The 15,590-nt window shown below is 40.0% G+C and overlaps 1 protein-coding gene across 2 annotated transcripts in view; it reads right to left on the bottom strand.

Annotated features, from left to right (window-relative positions):
- Positions 1 to 15,379, bottom strand: part of SLC12A2 (solute carrier family 12 member 2) — a 104,824-nt gene extending 89,445 nt beyond the window's left edge. For both annotated transcript variants that reach the window (XM_053566960.1, XM_053566961.1), the window contains exon 1: positions 14,657 to 15,379. In XM_053566960.1, the coding sequence (XP_053422935.1) occupies positions 14,657 to 15,379 (723 nt within the window). The remainder of the gene's footprint in view (positions 1 to 14,656) is intronic.
- Positions 15,380 to 15,590: the final 211 nt, after the last annotated feature.

The raw sequence follows: 15,590 nt of genomic DNA, 5'->3' as shown, positions 1-15,590 counted from the left end.
CATGATAGTGACATCATAAATGGGAAAAACACTGAAAAGCAATATGCACGGAGAACCATGTGATAAAAAAGACATTTAGTCTCTACCCAGATACATGGGGCACACTCGGTATTTCATACATTTCTCACAAGAATGTGTGATAGTTCTCATTATGAATACAGGGTAAGCATCCCTTATTTAAAATGCCTGGGACAGAAAGTGCTTTAGATTTTGGAATTTCTCAGATTTTGATGCATTAGCATTATACTTACCAGAGTTTACCATCCTAATCCAAAAATCCAAAATCCAGAATGTTAAATATGCATTTTCCTTTAGTGTCAAGTCATGTCACGCTCATAAAGCTTCAGATTTTGAAACATTTCAGATTTTCAGATTAGGGAGACCCAACCTGTGTTTTCAGATTAGGGAAACTGAACCTAATTTTGCATGTAAGAAAACTCAGGGTCAGAGGTGGCAAGTCCTTTTTCAAAAGATCTCACAACTACTAAGTAGAAAGGTCAAGATTTAAAGTCCTGGCTGACAGCTCCGGAATGTGTCCTATGTTTCTATCAACAATGGGACACACACACACACACACACACACACACACACACACACACACGACAGCTGATTTAAATAAACCCCAAATTACATTTCAAAAATGTTAAAGTTCACCATAAAAATGGTGTTTATCCCCAAAACTTTTGGACTAAAATATTAATAAAGACAGTTTAAAGATCAAAATTCCTCAGATACGTAGTTTAACAGCAACTGCTTAGTATTACAGTAAGCTGAGTATTAAATTAATATCACGTAACAGCTAATTTAGCAACTAAAAACAAAGGCATACATGTGCACACAGCTCAAACATTCTTTTCCTAGTGACATCGCAGGCATCAAGGTCCGAATGCGACACATAACTTACATGTTTGTAGTGATGGTGGTGTTAACAAACCTCCTGTGCTGCCAGTGGGATGAAAGCATAGCACGTACAACTATACACTCCACCTAACACTGTACATAAGTATGTACTATCACTGTTTTAGAGTGAACTCTACTTATTTAAAAAGAAAAAAGTTAGCTGTAAAATAGCCTCAGGCAGATCCTTCAGCAGGTATCTAAGAAGGCACTGTTATAAAAGATAACAGCTCCAGAAATGTTACTGCCCAAAGACTTTCCAGGGAGACAAGGTGGAGGGAGGAAACCACAGCGATATCGATGATCCTGACCTGCAAAGGCCTAAGCTAAGGTGTGTGTTTGTGTCTTAGCTTTTAACAAAAACGTTTTAAAAGAAAAAACAAAAAGCTTATAGAATAAAGACACACAAGAAGAATATTTTTTATACCATTATGCAACATGCCTGTGTTTTATGCTAAGTGTCAGTAAGCAACAGCCAGTGTCTTGCTCTGTCTCTTAGGGCTAGAGGGCAGAGGTATCAACACAGTAACCTCAAACCTCAAAACCCTGGACTCCAGCAATCCTCTTACTTCAGCCTCCCAAGTAGCTGGGAATATAGGCACTTGTCACCTCACCCAACTAATTTTTCATTTTTTGTAGAGACAAGGGTCTCTCTCTTGCTTGGCGTGGTCTTAAACTTTGGACTCAAAGTGATCCTTCCACCTCAACCTCTCAAAGTGCTAGGATTAGAGTGTGAGCCACCATGCCTGGCCTGTTTTTAAATAAAGTAAAAAAGTTACAGCTATCTAAGATTAATTTATTATTGAAAAAATATATTTTTAAAAAATTTAGTATAGTATAGCATAAATGTTCAAGGCTTATAAAGTCTTTGGTAGTACAATGTCTTAAGAATCAATAAAATAATCTTCAGAGGAATATTTTTAAAAACTAACCCAAAGTCTCTACAATGTATTACCTATATGTCCAATTTCCACCCCCAAAATTAGACACACTAATAAACAGGAAAATGTAAACTCTACTCAGATGAAAAAAAGCAGTCATTAGAAATTAATTCAAAGTGGCATAGATAAAGGATTTAGGAGACAAAGGTTTCAACATAGCTATAATAAATATGTTTAAAAATCAAAGGTCACTATATGATACCAGACAGTCATGAAAATATCATCTTAACAGACAAATGGAAGATAATATTTTAAAAATTAGAAATTCTACACTGGGGCCACATACAGTAGTTCACACCTATAATCTTAGCAGTCTGGGAGGCTGAGGAGAGAGAATTGCTGGAGCTCAGCTCAGCATTTGAAGACCTGCCTGAGTGAAGTGACACCTTGCCTGCAATAAAAATAGAAAAATTAGCCGGGCATGGTGGCATGTGCCTATAATCCCAGGTACTTGGGAGGGTGAGGCAGGATTGCCCAAGTCCAGGAGTTTGAGGTTGCAGAGAACTATGTTGATACCACTACACTCTAGCCCTGGAGACAGAGCAAGAAACTGTCTCAAAAAAAGGGGGGCAAGGGGAAGGGAAGAAAAAGAAAAGAAAAAAGAAATTCTAGGCTGGACACAGTGGCAATTTGGGAGGTAAAGGGAAGAGGACTGCTTGAGTCAGGAGTTTCATTGAAACCAGTCTGCAATAGCGAGACTTTGTCTCTACAGAAATTTTAAAATTAGCCAGGCATGGTGGCATGCACTTACAGTCCCAGCTACTCAGGAAGCTGAGGTAGGACAGCTTGAGACCTGGAGCAAAAGAGCAATACCCTGTCTGAAGAAAGAAAAAAGAAATCAGAAATTCTAGACCTGGAATAAGTTTTTAAAGAAAATTGCAATAATTGAAATGAAAAATTAACTTGATGGATGTAACAGCAGATGGAAATGGCAGAAGGAGAGAAAAGCATTGACTTAAAGATTTAAAAATCTGAAACTGTCCAAATCTAGTAATACCAATAAACAACAACAAAATTTAAACTCAAAAAGGATGCATACAAAGAAAAACCCTCCAGGGCACAAACTGCTGAAAACCAAAGGTAAAAAGAGAATCTTGAAAATAAAGAGTAGGCTGATTTCTTATCAGAAACAATAGAGCCAGAAGACATTTAAATAGCATATTCAAAGAGCTAAAAAAAGAATCCAGCAAAACTATCCTTCAAATCTCAAGTAAAAGAGGACATGTTTAGATGATCGAAAACTGAACAGAATTTGTTGCCAGCTGAATTACATTATAAGAAATGTTCAAGGAAGGAAAGAAGTATCAGAAATAAAGAATAGAAGTAAATGTGAGTAAATAATTTTTAAAAACTTACTTTTCTTATCTTTTTGTTTTTTAAAAGCCTTATGACTACTGCAGCAAAAAGTGTAAAAATGTATTGCTGATTTAACGTTTATATGACAACAAGAGCACTAATGCGAGGGCATCTGTTTTAAGATTCCTATATTTCATTCAGCTAAAGAAATTCAATATTCTAAGTAGAGCAACCACCAAAAATAACACAACGAGCTGTAACTAGAATTTCAATAATTAAAAAAAGAACTAAAAAATATATGATAAGCGCAAAAGATGACAGAAAAGCAGGATTACGGAAACAGAAAATGAAAGAAATAGAAAAGAAAGAAAGCAGCCCTGATTATAACTGAATCACAATAAATGTAAATGGACTAAATAGTCTACAAAGAGAAAATGGCAAGTTATATAGCACAGGTTCTTGAGACTATTACACATTCAATTAAAGATATTACTATGAGTGACAAAGGAAACTGATTTACTGGTAATTAGTTATTTAATGCTAAATAGAGAAAATAGGACATAAGATTGTAGCTTAATAACTACACAAAGGCTGGGTGCAGCAGTTCATGCCTGTAATCCTAGCACTCTGTGAGGCTGAGGGGGAAGGTTCACTTAAGTTCAGGAGTTCAAGACCAGCCTGAGCAAGAGTGAAACCCATTTCAACCAAAATAGAAAAAATTAACCAGGTGCCTCCTGTAGTCCCAGCTACTTTGTGAGGCTGAGGCAGGAAGATTGCTTGGGCCCAAGAGTTTCAGGTTTCAGTGAGTTATGATAATGCCACTGCACCCTACCTATGGTAACAGAATTGAGACCCTATCTCGGAAAAAAAAAAACTGCAAAAAGCCTGCTAAGGCTTTGAAAAAATCTGATATTTTAGGATGATTTAAACTGAAATATTCCAGAAATATATAGTTGGCTGAGTCTTTTTTGTATTGAGATGTAAAGTAGTAGTCACCAACCTTTTTAGCATCAGGAACCAGTTTTGTGGAAGACATTTTTTCCACAAAGGAAGAGCAGAGAGGAAAGCTTCAGGATGATTCAAGCACATTATCTCTCTACCTCAGATCATCAGGCATTAGATTCTCGTAACGTACAACCTAAATCCCTTACATGTGCAGTTTACAATAGGGTTCTCACTCCTATGAGAATCTAATCTGTAATGTGAGCAATGGGGGGCAGGTATAAATATAGATAAAGCTTCACTTGCTCTCCCACTACTCACTTCTTGCTGTGCAGCACAGTTCCGAATAGGCCATAGACCACAGACCAGAAGCTGGGGACAGAATTGGGGATCCTGGAAGGTGAGGATCAGCCCAAGGGGGTGGAGACCGCAGGTTTAAAGCACTATTGTTCTTTTATGTTAGCATTATGCTAGATGAAGATATTACAATGATCAAACCTCAGGTCCTGTCCTTGCCTCTAATCTAAAGGGCTGCTATTTTCTGTAAACTTTGGTTCTGTTTTTCATGATTTTCTTACCTTCTGTTTCCCCACGATGCCATCTCTAGATGGATCCACCTCTGCCAGTGTTCAGTTTCCCTTCTAACATGCCCTGGTTCTAGAAACCACAGAGCCACATTTCTCATAACTGTGTATAAAAGTGTAACTATAGTCTCCAAGCATAGGTAGGTGCAATGAAGCTCTTCTATGTTAAAGTTTTTTATTATTGTTATTTTGCTTAATTTCTAAATCTTAACTTTGTTTCTGGTTAGCAAATCTGCCAAGTAATTGGGATTGATATAGGTGAGGCAGTATAGTACTTTCTCCAAGCCACATCTGTTATTTCTAGAAATTTACATGTAAATTAGTACAACGGCTATATTCCCTGACCAGCTTTGCCAGAAAACATTTCCCCTTTAACATTTCCTTTACAAATGCTTTAAGAACACAATTCTTATGACAGTTTTATTTTAAACTAAAACTCTTGAGACTCAAACTGGTAATTAAAGACATGAAGTACAAATTCAAATTGTAATTTCCAAAGAAAAATTGTTTGTATAAAATCGAGTCATTCATCATAAAACTTAATTTCTAAAATGGCAAAGCCTGATTACTTACACCTGAAATGATAAGGTTCCATAAAAGAAAGGTAATATGTAGACCCAACTGTTCATCAGATTCAAACTTATCAGTTAATACTTGTATGCCTAACTTCCTTATAGGATTTTAATAGGATTCTTAATGAGCAACATACGTGCTTTTCATGATACTTCACCTTTCCTAATAGCCAATGTCTACCTCTAAATGATAATTAGGTATTAATACCTAATACTTTTCCTAATATGCAGTGATCCTAACCTATAAGTTGCTGCTGGCCTGAGTCTGTCTATCTGAAAACTACCTAGTTTGCAAGGTAGTTGTGTCCAAACTACAGAGAGCTTCTGAAACATGTCAGATGTTTAATAATTGGTAACTTAATTCATTATTGTTACCTAAGAGTTAAAGCCAGATCTTTGATAGTACTTGTCTCTATTAGAGTATTTCAAAGCTCAGAATCAGTACATTAACTGACTATGTAGGACTCTCAATATGATCTAGGACACTGGTTCTCAAAACTGGATCTCCAAGAATCACCAGGAAAGCTTCTAAAAACTACATATAATCTAAAGAGGTTGAATAAAAGATACTTTGTTGTTTTTTCTTTTTTAAAAAAACACTACATGTGTTCTTTGAGGGAAAACTGTAATTTTTCTGGATCTCTTAGACTGATATCATCAATCAAGAAGAAAAGAATAGGGAGACAGAGATAATGGTCTGAAAAAGATCCCACCTAATCAGGTTTTAGCTAACAGGCAAACCACAACCTTGCAAAATAAGACTGCCACCACAAGACCTTTTGAAACTCCACTTACTCCAAAGTTTGGAAAGTTTAACCAAAAGCAAACGTTTAAGTTAAGAACACTTTGGAAACTCTAACACTTTAAACAATATTAAGAAATTCTTCATATGTCTTTCCATGTCTATTCTCAGAAAGAGACAAATTCCACTGATTCAAACACTTCATTGAAGACCTAATATGTTCTAGACCCCTTTATTTGAGGAAGGAATCCATGCAAAATCAGAAAAAAATTTTGACTGTTTAACAAATTAAACTAGTGGAAGGAAGGAGCAATGCAAGAATTAAAAAGGGAGGGGGGGAGTTCCTTCAGTTATCACATCCCTTAACAGCACTATCTAACAGATCTTTCTGTGATTACAGAAGTGTCTGCTGTCCAATATGATAGCTGCTAGCCACATATAGATTTTGAGTATTTAAAATGTGACTCATGCAACTAAAGAACTGAAAAACTTTAACATAATTTTAATTTAAACTTAAATTTAACAACTGCACATGACTAGTTGTTAGAAAGAACAAATCTGGAATGTTTAAAAATTGATATTATACTTTCGGGAGATAAGGACAAAGACCAGCAGAAAAAACAGAAGAAAGTAAGATTCCATTTATAAGCAACTTCTTTATACTTAATTTTTTAAAGGATTTTTCTTCTAAGAAAAGATAACTCCATACACTGAAAGTGAGGAGACTAAATCCTTTCTATTTAATCTACACAATATGAAATAAGCATCTGTCTTACTGAGTATTTTAAAAAAGCAAAAAGTCACCAAAACAACAAGAGCTTATACAGTATCAAGTTGCTGGATATTAGAATGAACACCAACCAAGACTCAAGAACATCTGCTCTAATTTCCAAACATGGTTCTGCCAGTTGGTTATAGGTCCTATGATTCTGGGCATCTCACTTAGCTCCCTTGGGTCTTAAAATCCAAATATGCAAAATATGGCAATTTCTTTGTCAAATATCCTTTAGAGATTCTAGACAACAAATATAATGTATGTAAAAAGTACTGTACTACAGTGATTTATAAAGAACTAGGTCCATTATTCAACTTGCACTCCTTGATGGTCCACTCTGTCAGGTCTATACGAGATACCAGAGACATAATAATGATCATTCCCAGCAGGGCGTTTCTCACAGAGCTTCAAAGTAGCTCACATCCACTCAACCATACACTCCCACTAACTGAAATAAAGGCTGGGAGGGAAAGGAGTCTGTCCTAGACTGGAGGATGAAGGCTTCCTCCTTACAGAAATAAGAACTGAAGTGAAATCTTAAGACTGAAACTTAATAGTATGTGAACTGTTTGAGGAAAAAAAAAAAAAATAGTGAAAATTTCAAAGCAGAGAAATTCCTGAGCCAGAGGATACTACAAATGCACCAGTGGTAATTAGGTCCTGTAGAGAGTCAATATTCTATTGAGCCATTATCGCTTTTCGGATTTTTCCCTTCTTCCAAAGAGAAATCCCCAAGTTCCAAATGTTTCATACTAGCTTTAAGATGGCATGACTGGAGTCTAGTAAGAAAGGGAAAAATAAAAATGTCACTGGCAGATGGTAGCTTTTTTGTATTTTAAATGGGAAACCAATTAGATGTTTGAAACTTCAGTATTTTAAGTAATGTTCCTTATTCACCCTTGGTGGGCTTTCCCCTTTATGGAATCAAACCAGCAGTTCCATCCCGCTTTATGCCCTATTTAGAAAACTACTGGTTTTCATTGTTTTACCTGGTAAAGAACGAACACTTTTGTGCCAAAAATTAACAAATTATCTAACGAATCACTAGATATAATTTTACAAATGTTGCTCTGTTGTAGAACTCATTTGTAGAATAGAAGCTAATCTTGAATCTACCTCCCAAACCTGCTCTTTTCAGTCTTCTCTCTCTCCATAAATTTCAACTCCATTCTAAACAAGGGGAAACCCCTGGCATAATCTTTCCATACACTCCTCATTCAATCTAGAGGCAGATCCCAACAATTCTATCTTTGAAACACATCCAGCATCTGAACACCTCTCACTGTATCAACCACTACCACCTTCCCAACAGTCATCATCATCTTAACTGAACCACTGTTAAGTTCCTCTTGGGTGTGCTGGCTTCTACCCTTGCCCCCTTTCAGTATGTTCTCCACACAGCAATCAGGGTGGCATCTAAAAAACGTTTAAGTCAGATCATGTCAAATCTGTGCTCAATCCCCTATGATGCTTCCTGACATCACTCAATAGCAATAAAACCTGAAGTCTTTATCAAGACTCACAAGACTCTACATGACATCTGGTCCTCACTACTCCTGTCACCTCCTCTCCTATCACTCTCCATCTCATCATTTCAGTCCTGCTACCCTCACTGTCTCTCATTCCCACCAAGCACACTCCCATCTTGGGGTTTGGGGGTCTGCTGTGGTTGTTCTTGGCCAGTAATGGCATAACGCCCTCCACTCCCTTCTAGTGCCTGCTCACGTATCAGAGGCCTCTCTGACTACTCTAAAGCTCCACCACAGCCTGAGCACCATCCTGCCACCTTTAATTTTCTTCACAGTATTTACATCTGATCGATTTATTTATTGTCTCTTACAATTAGAATGAAAGCCCTATGACTTTGTTCTGTTCACCACTACACTTCCAGCACTTAGAACAGAGCTGTTGTTGAGGTTCTACAGGATTTGCTGAATAAACAAATTCATGTTCATTTCACTTCAGCATGGAATTGATTTGCCTAGCAGTATAGTTGCCCCAAACACATATATGAAACATAATTAAAAACCATTAAAAACAAACACACTCAACATATAAAAACCAAGAAACTTTATTGTGGGTTTTTCTTTTTTTTTTTTGAGACAGAATCTCACTCTGTTGCCCAGGCTAGACTGCTGTGGTGTCAGCCTAGCTCAAAGCAACTTCAAACCCCTGGGGTCAAATGATCCTCCTGCCTTAGCCTCACAAGTAGCTGGGACTACAAGTGCCTGCCACAATGCCTGGGTAATTCTTGTATTTTTAGTAGAAATGGGATCTCTCTCTTGCTTAGGCTGATCTTAAACTCTCTGACCTCAAGCAATCCTCCCACCTCAGCCTCCCAGATACCAAGGCTATAGGCATGAGCCACCACCCGTGGCCTACCGTGGTCCTTTAAATTCTCATCTCATAAGACTGAAAATGTATGAACATAAACATACACAGAGAAGATAACAATTAGGATTATCAGTGTACAGATTGTTTTGTCACATTTTAAACCCAAAATGGACCTTTCCTTTCTACCCAAGGAGTCAGTTGGTATGTACTTGGGGAACGCATGTAGCATTATGGGTAAGCCAGACTTCAGTGGCAGGTGACCTGGGTTTAGCAGGGGAGAGCCCTAGCTAAATTGTGAAACAGGCCAAATGTGACTTTGCCTCACATGAATATTTCTTATCAGAGTCCCACCTTTCCCCAGTTCTAGAAACCACTCTACTCTTCCCCATACCCCATGTGACCCTCTCTTGTTCCTCCAGGGTGACCTTTAAAGACTCAAACTACATACTGAAGTGACTAGTTGTAAGTGAAATTTCTCGACCAGGAATTAACACAGCCTACTCAAAAGAAACAGCTCAGTGTCAGAAGACACTGTAATTGCATGATGTTTATTTAAAAGCCCTTGTTAAGTGACAGGAACCATCCACCTGATTTGTACACTCCATGAAAAAATGTCTAAGTACCTATTCCTTGTTTGGAGACGAATGAAATATACTAAAATGCTAATGAAGGAGACAGTCACATTAATCACTAATTACATCATCACAAGTGTTTCTCCTCTTCCTTGCTGTCAGACATGTAATCATTCAACTTTGAGGAGGTTAAGGGGTACAGTGTACCCTTCAACATCTCAGCCATCTTAGACCTGATCTAAGAAACAAGAAGGAAGAAGAGATAAAAAGAAGAATTAAAGCTACTATATAGCAGCGTTAGAGTAAGGAAGACAAAGGTGTAAAATCCCACTGCACTATTTCTGTTTTTAGAGACCAGGTCTCACTATGTTGCCAGGCTGGAGGGCTGTGGCTACTCCCAGACTGGATCACAGTACACTGCAGCCTCCAAATCCTGCCTCAAGCATTCCTCCCATCTCAACCTCCCAAGTACCTGGACTACAGACACACACCACTGTGCCTGGCTTCCAGCTATATTTCTATCTATGAGAGCAGCTACTAAGCGATTTCTTCTGTTTCTATGAGCCCATGACAAAAACGTATATAAGATACATTTGTTAGGAATTAAATGAAAACTCCCACAAGTTAAATGACATACGAAAGACAATATAGTTACTCCCTTTACCTTTCCTCTTTTGTTAAGGAGAAAGGCAAAAAGTGGAAGGGCCACTTCAACTCACTAATGGATAAATGAACTATGATATATTCATACCATGGAATGCCATTCAGCCATAAAGAAAGGTGGAGGCTTTACACCTTTTGTATTTACCTGGATGGACATGGAGAACATCCTCCTAAGTCTCCCAAGAATAGATGAGCAAGTATTCAATGTACTCAATGAAACTAGAAGATGAACAACTACAGGCCCACAGGAGGGAAAAGCACAATTAAATTCGAGCGGGGGAAGGAGGAAGGAGGTTTAGCAAGCTCTCACCTAACGGGCACAATGGAGGGGTATATGGCACACCTCCTGGGTGAATGGCTCAACTACAACTTGGACTTTACCTAACAAACGCAAACAAGGTACCTAAATCTATGTACCCTTGTATTAATCTGAAATTAAAAAAAAAAAAAAAACAGAGGGCCATATATGAAGACTTCATATGCCACCAGCAAGTCTCCCAAGCCATGGCCTAAGGACAACTACAAAGGTAATGCCATTTTAGAAAAACAAAACAATCTTAATAATGCTGTAAATCCAGCAGGAGGTGGCGTGGATCGTCCACCACTCCCCTTTTTTCACATTCAATAAATGCTTTCCATCATACATGTTGATGTTGTCCATCAATACCTGTTACCTTCCACTTTTTATTTCTCCTGTAGGAGTGGAAATCAATACTTGGGTTTTATTTCTCACAATATTTTTTTTAGAAAAACAATTCCAGGCATCAGCTTTGAAGAGTGCCTGCCTTCTTTAACTCTTTCCTCTCAGCTTCCCCAATAGTGCTCTCCGGGCTGTTTATCGCCAGGTCCTCAATCATCCCTAACAGACCTTTAGGGGCTCTAGGCCCAACCCAAACCCTGTTTTCCTGCTTAGTGATTTAATCCACGACTTTAAGCCACCATACCTTTATAAACACACACACACACTCTCAGGATCAGATACCTCACAGGCTACTCAAACAGAATTCTTTCTCCCCCAAGCCCAAATTGATTTCTCCTTCAATTTCTACCATTTTCAGGCAACGGTACTAACATCTGTTCAGTTGCTCATGTCCAGAATCTGAGAGCCAACTCCCTTCTCACTCCCACATCCAATCCATCCTGCCACTCTTATCTCCCACCCAGACCACAGGATCAGCTTCAGGCTCCCTGCTTCCATTCTTGCCCAGCAGCTAGAAATGTTAAAACAAAATAGATCATGTTGCTACCTCACACAAAAATCCTTCAAAAGAGTCCTGCTACATGATAATGAGATGCAGAGAGGACATACTGCTCTTCTCCTCTCCCTACCTTCACACATGCTGCCCCTGCAGCTCAAAGGGTCGCTCCACACTACCATCAACATATTCGTCAGGTCTCAACTTCAGTGTCACACTTTTTGAAAAAGGCTTTCCCAAAATCCAAACCAAACTAGGTTCTATTATATCCTTACAAGCACTCTTTTCTTTTGAAGAAATAAAATACCCTGCAACTGTGTTGTTTGTTCAACTATTTGGTTAATGTCTGTCTGTGCAGAGGCACTATCTGTTTTACCAATCCTCACGTCATACCTCAGTGCTACAACCACGTGGTCAACACCTAAGATAACTCCTTCCCAATAAATATTTAATAAACGCAGACTTCATGTAGCCTGGTCCTAGAATGGCTACATGATATATACCAAGAACCAAAGATACTTTACTATTCCCCTCATAGACATTTAGGCAAAATACTTTTTAAAAAGTCACAGTGAAGGATAATAAAAGGAATTTCAGTAGAAAGAAGACAATCTAGACCTTTTTTCTAACTACCTCCTGGAACATTTTCCTTTTATTTCTTTTGTTCTTCCACAGATCCCAGCAAAAAGTTAGACCCAGGTGGATAATAAACCATTTAGTGGACCAAAGTAGAGTACCTGACAATCAATCCAATGCTAGAATTAAATGTCATAGAAATTCTATTATAATTCAGTACTGAGAAGCAGCAGAGAAGGTCTCAGAGAGGTAGAAATCAATCTTGATGGGATGAGGAACAACTTTCAGGGGATCTACCCATGTAATCACCCTTCCTCTGCCTTCCCCTCTTTCAACAGTGGTGTATAGCCGTATCTGTACTAAACATCACACAAATTTCTTGAATCCATCTGCTAAAATTCTAAGCAAAATTATCTTTAATATATGGCTATTAGTTAACCCAATGAAACAGTGACCATAAAGAATATGAGCGGCAGAAGGTATAAAACTACAAAGAATTCATTATACTACCTTTCGCATATATGAAATTCTGAACATTTTACATTCATCTAATAATGTAAGAAATGAGAGAACCTAAAGTTGAGATCTTTGGCCAGGTGCAGTGGCTCATGCCTGTAATCCTAGCACTCTGGGAGGCCGAGGCGGGTGGACTGCCAGAGCTCAGGAGTTCGAGACCAGCCTGAACAAGAGCGAGATCCCCCCCATTGCTACTAAAAATAGAAAAAATATAAATAAAGTTGAGATCCTAGAGTTTAACTCTATAAGAAGGCACTCAATATGGCCATTTATTTTTATAGCTCTTTTTTCCTAATCTTCACAATAATTCTGGAAGTTAAGGCAGAGAGGCTGGCGACTTCAACTAGCATACTGCCAGCAACACAGTGTTCTGCTTTTTACACAACTGAACCAAAATGCCAAAAACAATACACACACGCGCGCGTACACACAAACACACACACAGATCCTAAGTTTTGAAGAAATTTAAGTGCTTTGTTATTGAACTAATTGAAAATAACAAAAACTTCCCTAGGAAACATATTAAGTTCAAGATATATATCCTTCGGTTTGAAGGATATATATCTTTCTAATCCTTAGGGGTAAACACAAATTGCTTTACTGCCAAACTACTTTGATGAGGTGAATCTAAAATATCTCTATATTTTTAGTAGTAAAAGGAAAGGAAAATTACCAATTCCTTATATACTTTAGTCTACAAAGATTTTTAAGTTTGAAAAAGGAAAAAAAGACTAGAAACTCCCAGAGTAATAAATGTTTTAGAAATTGTTTTGCTTCTGATATGACAAAATGATGTCAATGAAATAACAGTCGTATTATCTAAAGCTAAATGATGTCAGGCTTTTAAACAATCAATAAACTGTAAGGGTTGGGACCTCTGCAATTATTCCAAACTGTGTGAATGTTACATTATCAAACACTAGGACAAGCACAGTCTTGTATGACACCACTGTATGAGATCTAATAATCATATCCAAAAGAAATGACATACTTATTGGATTTAAACTTTTCCACTCTGATCATTTCAAACGTATGTGATACCAACTCCTTGCATTCATAAACTTCTATCAATGTAGTTACTAATAAAAGCAGAGTTCAAGTAATCTCAACTCATAAAAAAGTTAAGCATTAATCCAATCTCAAAACCATCAGTTATCTCAAAATAACAATTTTGAACAATGAAGAAATACAAGTGTTATGTGACCATAAAAAAATAGAATTACAAAAATCAATAAGAGTACATGAGAGTGGTTTTCTGTTTACAAAGTATAACTGCTTATACAAAGACCACAGAAAGTCTGGGGTCCTCCACTGAAAAACCAATTCTCCTGTTTCTTTTTTAAGACTCACCATCTCTCCCTAAGATTTTTGATGTAGCCCTCTCCCAAAGGGTTTACATTACGAAAACATGGATTTATTCCTCATTAGTACAGTGGTTAGTTGTTTTTTTTTTAATGGATCTATGCCACTTTCAGGATCATGTCCCAAGACTTAAGATTTCTACGATCTTTTGCATATTCAAGATTGCAAGAATTGAACTTTAATAATTCATAGATCACAAACACACTCTGCTAAGATTTTTCTTCAAACACCAACGTTCCCACTCTTGGTATCCCTAATGTAGATAAGCCACACAACACAATCTTTAAAAGGCCACAGATGGTAGGGGCTTTCCACCCTCTCCCAATGGACCTCCTCACCTAAGCCTGCACATTCCCTTCTCTGGAAAAGGACAAAGACAACTGTCATTCAGAGGGATTGTAACTGTTGAGTGTGGGCGACAAAGAAAGCGTATGAAAGTGCATGGTGCAGGTTGTTAAATGCAGTCTCTCCAGTATCACGTAACTAGCCAAACCCGCTGCAAACTTTTAAGAGATTAAGTTACATTCTTCTGCAATTCCACCCTTGACAGCTGAGTGCAGAGATGCCAGCCAGTCGTGCACGTCCACTCCCGCCACCTCACCCGGGGAGAGTGGGCTGCCACATGCCGCGGTCAGCCTGCAGCAGGGGCTGGGGAAGAAGGAGGAGAGGGGGAGCTGGGAGAGCTCACCTTTTCCAGCTGGTCGTGCAGCTCGGCCAGGCTGGGCCGAAGCAGTTTCTCGCCCAGCTGCGCAGCTGTGTGCCGGTAGTGGTCGATCCTGGGCACAGCGTCCATGGTGTTGTGGCCGAAGGTGCGCAGGTAATAGGTGTTGGTGTGGGTATCATAGTAGTAGTGCTGGTGGTGCCCACTGCTGCCGCCGCCGCCCGAGTGCAGGCTGCTGCCCTCGCTCAGCACCGTGTCCCCGCCGTTCTGGAAGCTCACGTTGGGCCCGTCGCCTCCGACCCCCGCCGCATCCGAAAGGCTGTCTTCCGCAGACGAGGAAGCAGCTGGGTCCACGAAGTTCACACGGAAGCGGCCCTTGGCTTCCTCGCTCCCCTTCGCAGGCCCGCCCTCGCCGCTGACTTTCCCATCCGTGGAGGTCCCCTTGCCCCCCGCCCCAGCACCGGCCGCCGCCGCCGCCGCAGCGGCCCGCCCCGCGTTCTCGGAAACCAGGTCCACCTGGAAGCGGCTCTGGCTTGGAGTGGGCCCTAGGGGTCTGCCCAGCCCGTCCCCGGCCGCCGCGGTGACCTCGCTGCGGACCCCGCCGGCGTCTCGGCTCGCGGCCGCAGCATCCTCTGGCACTGAGGGCACCGCAGTGCCGGGCAGGTCTACCCCGGCGGCGGCCAGTGGAGTATCCCCGACCCCGGCCGACCTCTGGGGGCCGGAGGAGGGCGCCGCGGGCCCGGGCTCCATCGCCGCTAGACCCCTGTCGGACCCGAAGCGCCTGGCGGACGTCTCGGGCTGCACGCCCTCCGCGCCTCTAGCCGGTGATGGCCGCGGCCGCTGGGCCAGGTGAGGGAGTCACTGTCCTCACCGCCGCTCGCCGGAGCCGGCACAAACGCCGCCGGCAGCCGAGTCGGAGCGCGAGTGCGCCGGGCGCGGCGCGGGCCCCGCTGTTTAAAGC

The sequence above is a fragment of the Nycticebus coucang genome, chromosome 17 (genome assembly GCF_027406575.1).
Source record: "Nycticebus coucang isolate mNycCou1 chromosome 17, mNycCou1.pri, whole genome shotgun sequence".
NCBI classification, from domain to species: Eukaryota; Metazoa; Chordata; class Mammalia; order Primates; family Lorisidae; genus Nycticebus; species Nycticebus coucang.
Note: the sequence above shows the minus strand (reverse complement) of the source record. Positions and strands in the feature narration are given on the sequence as shown.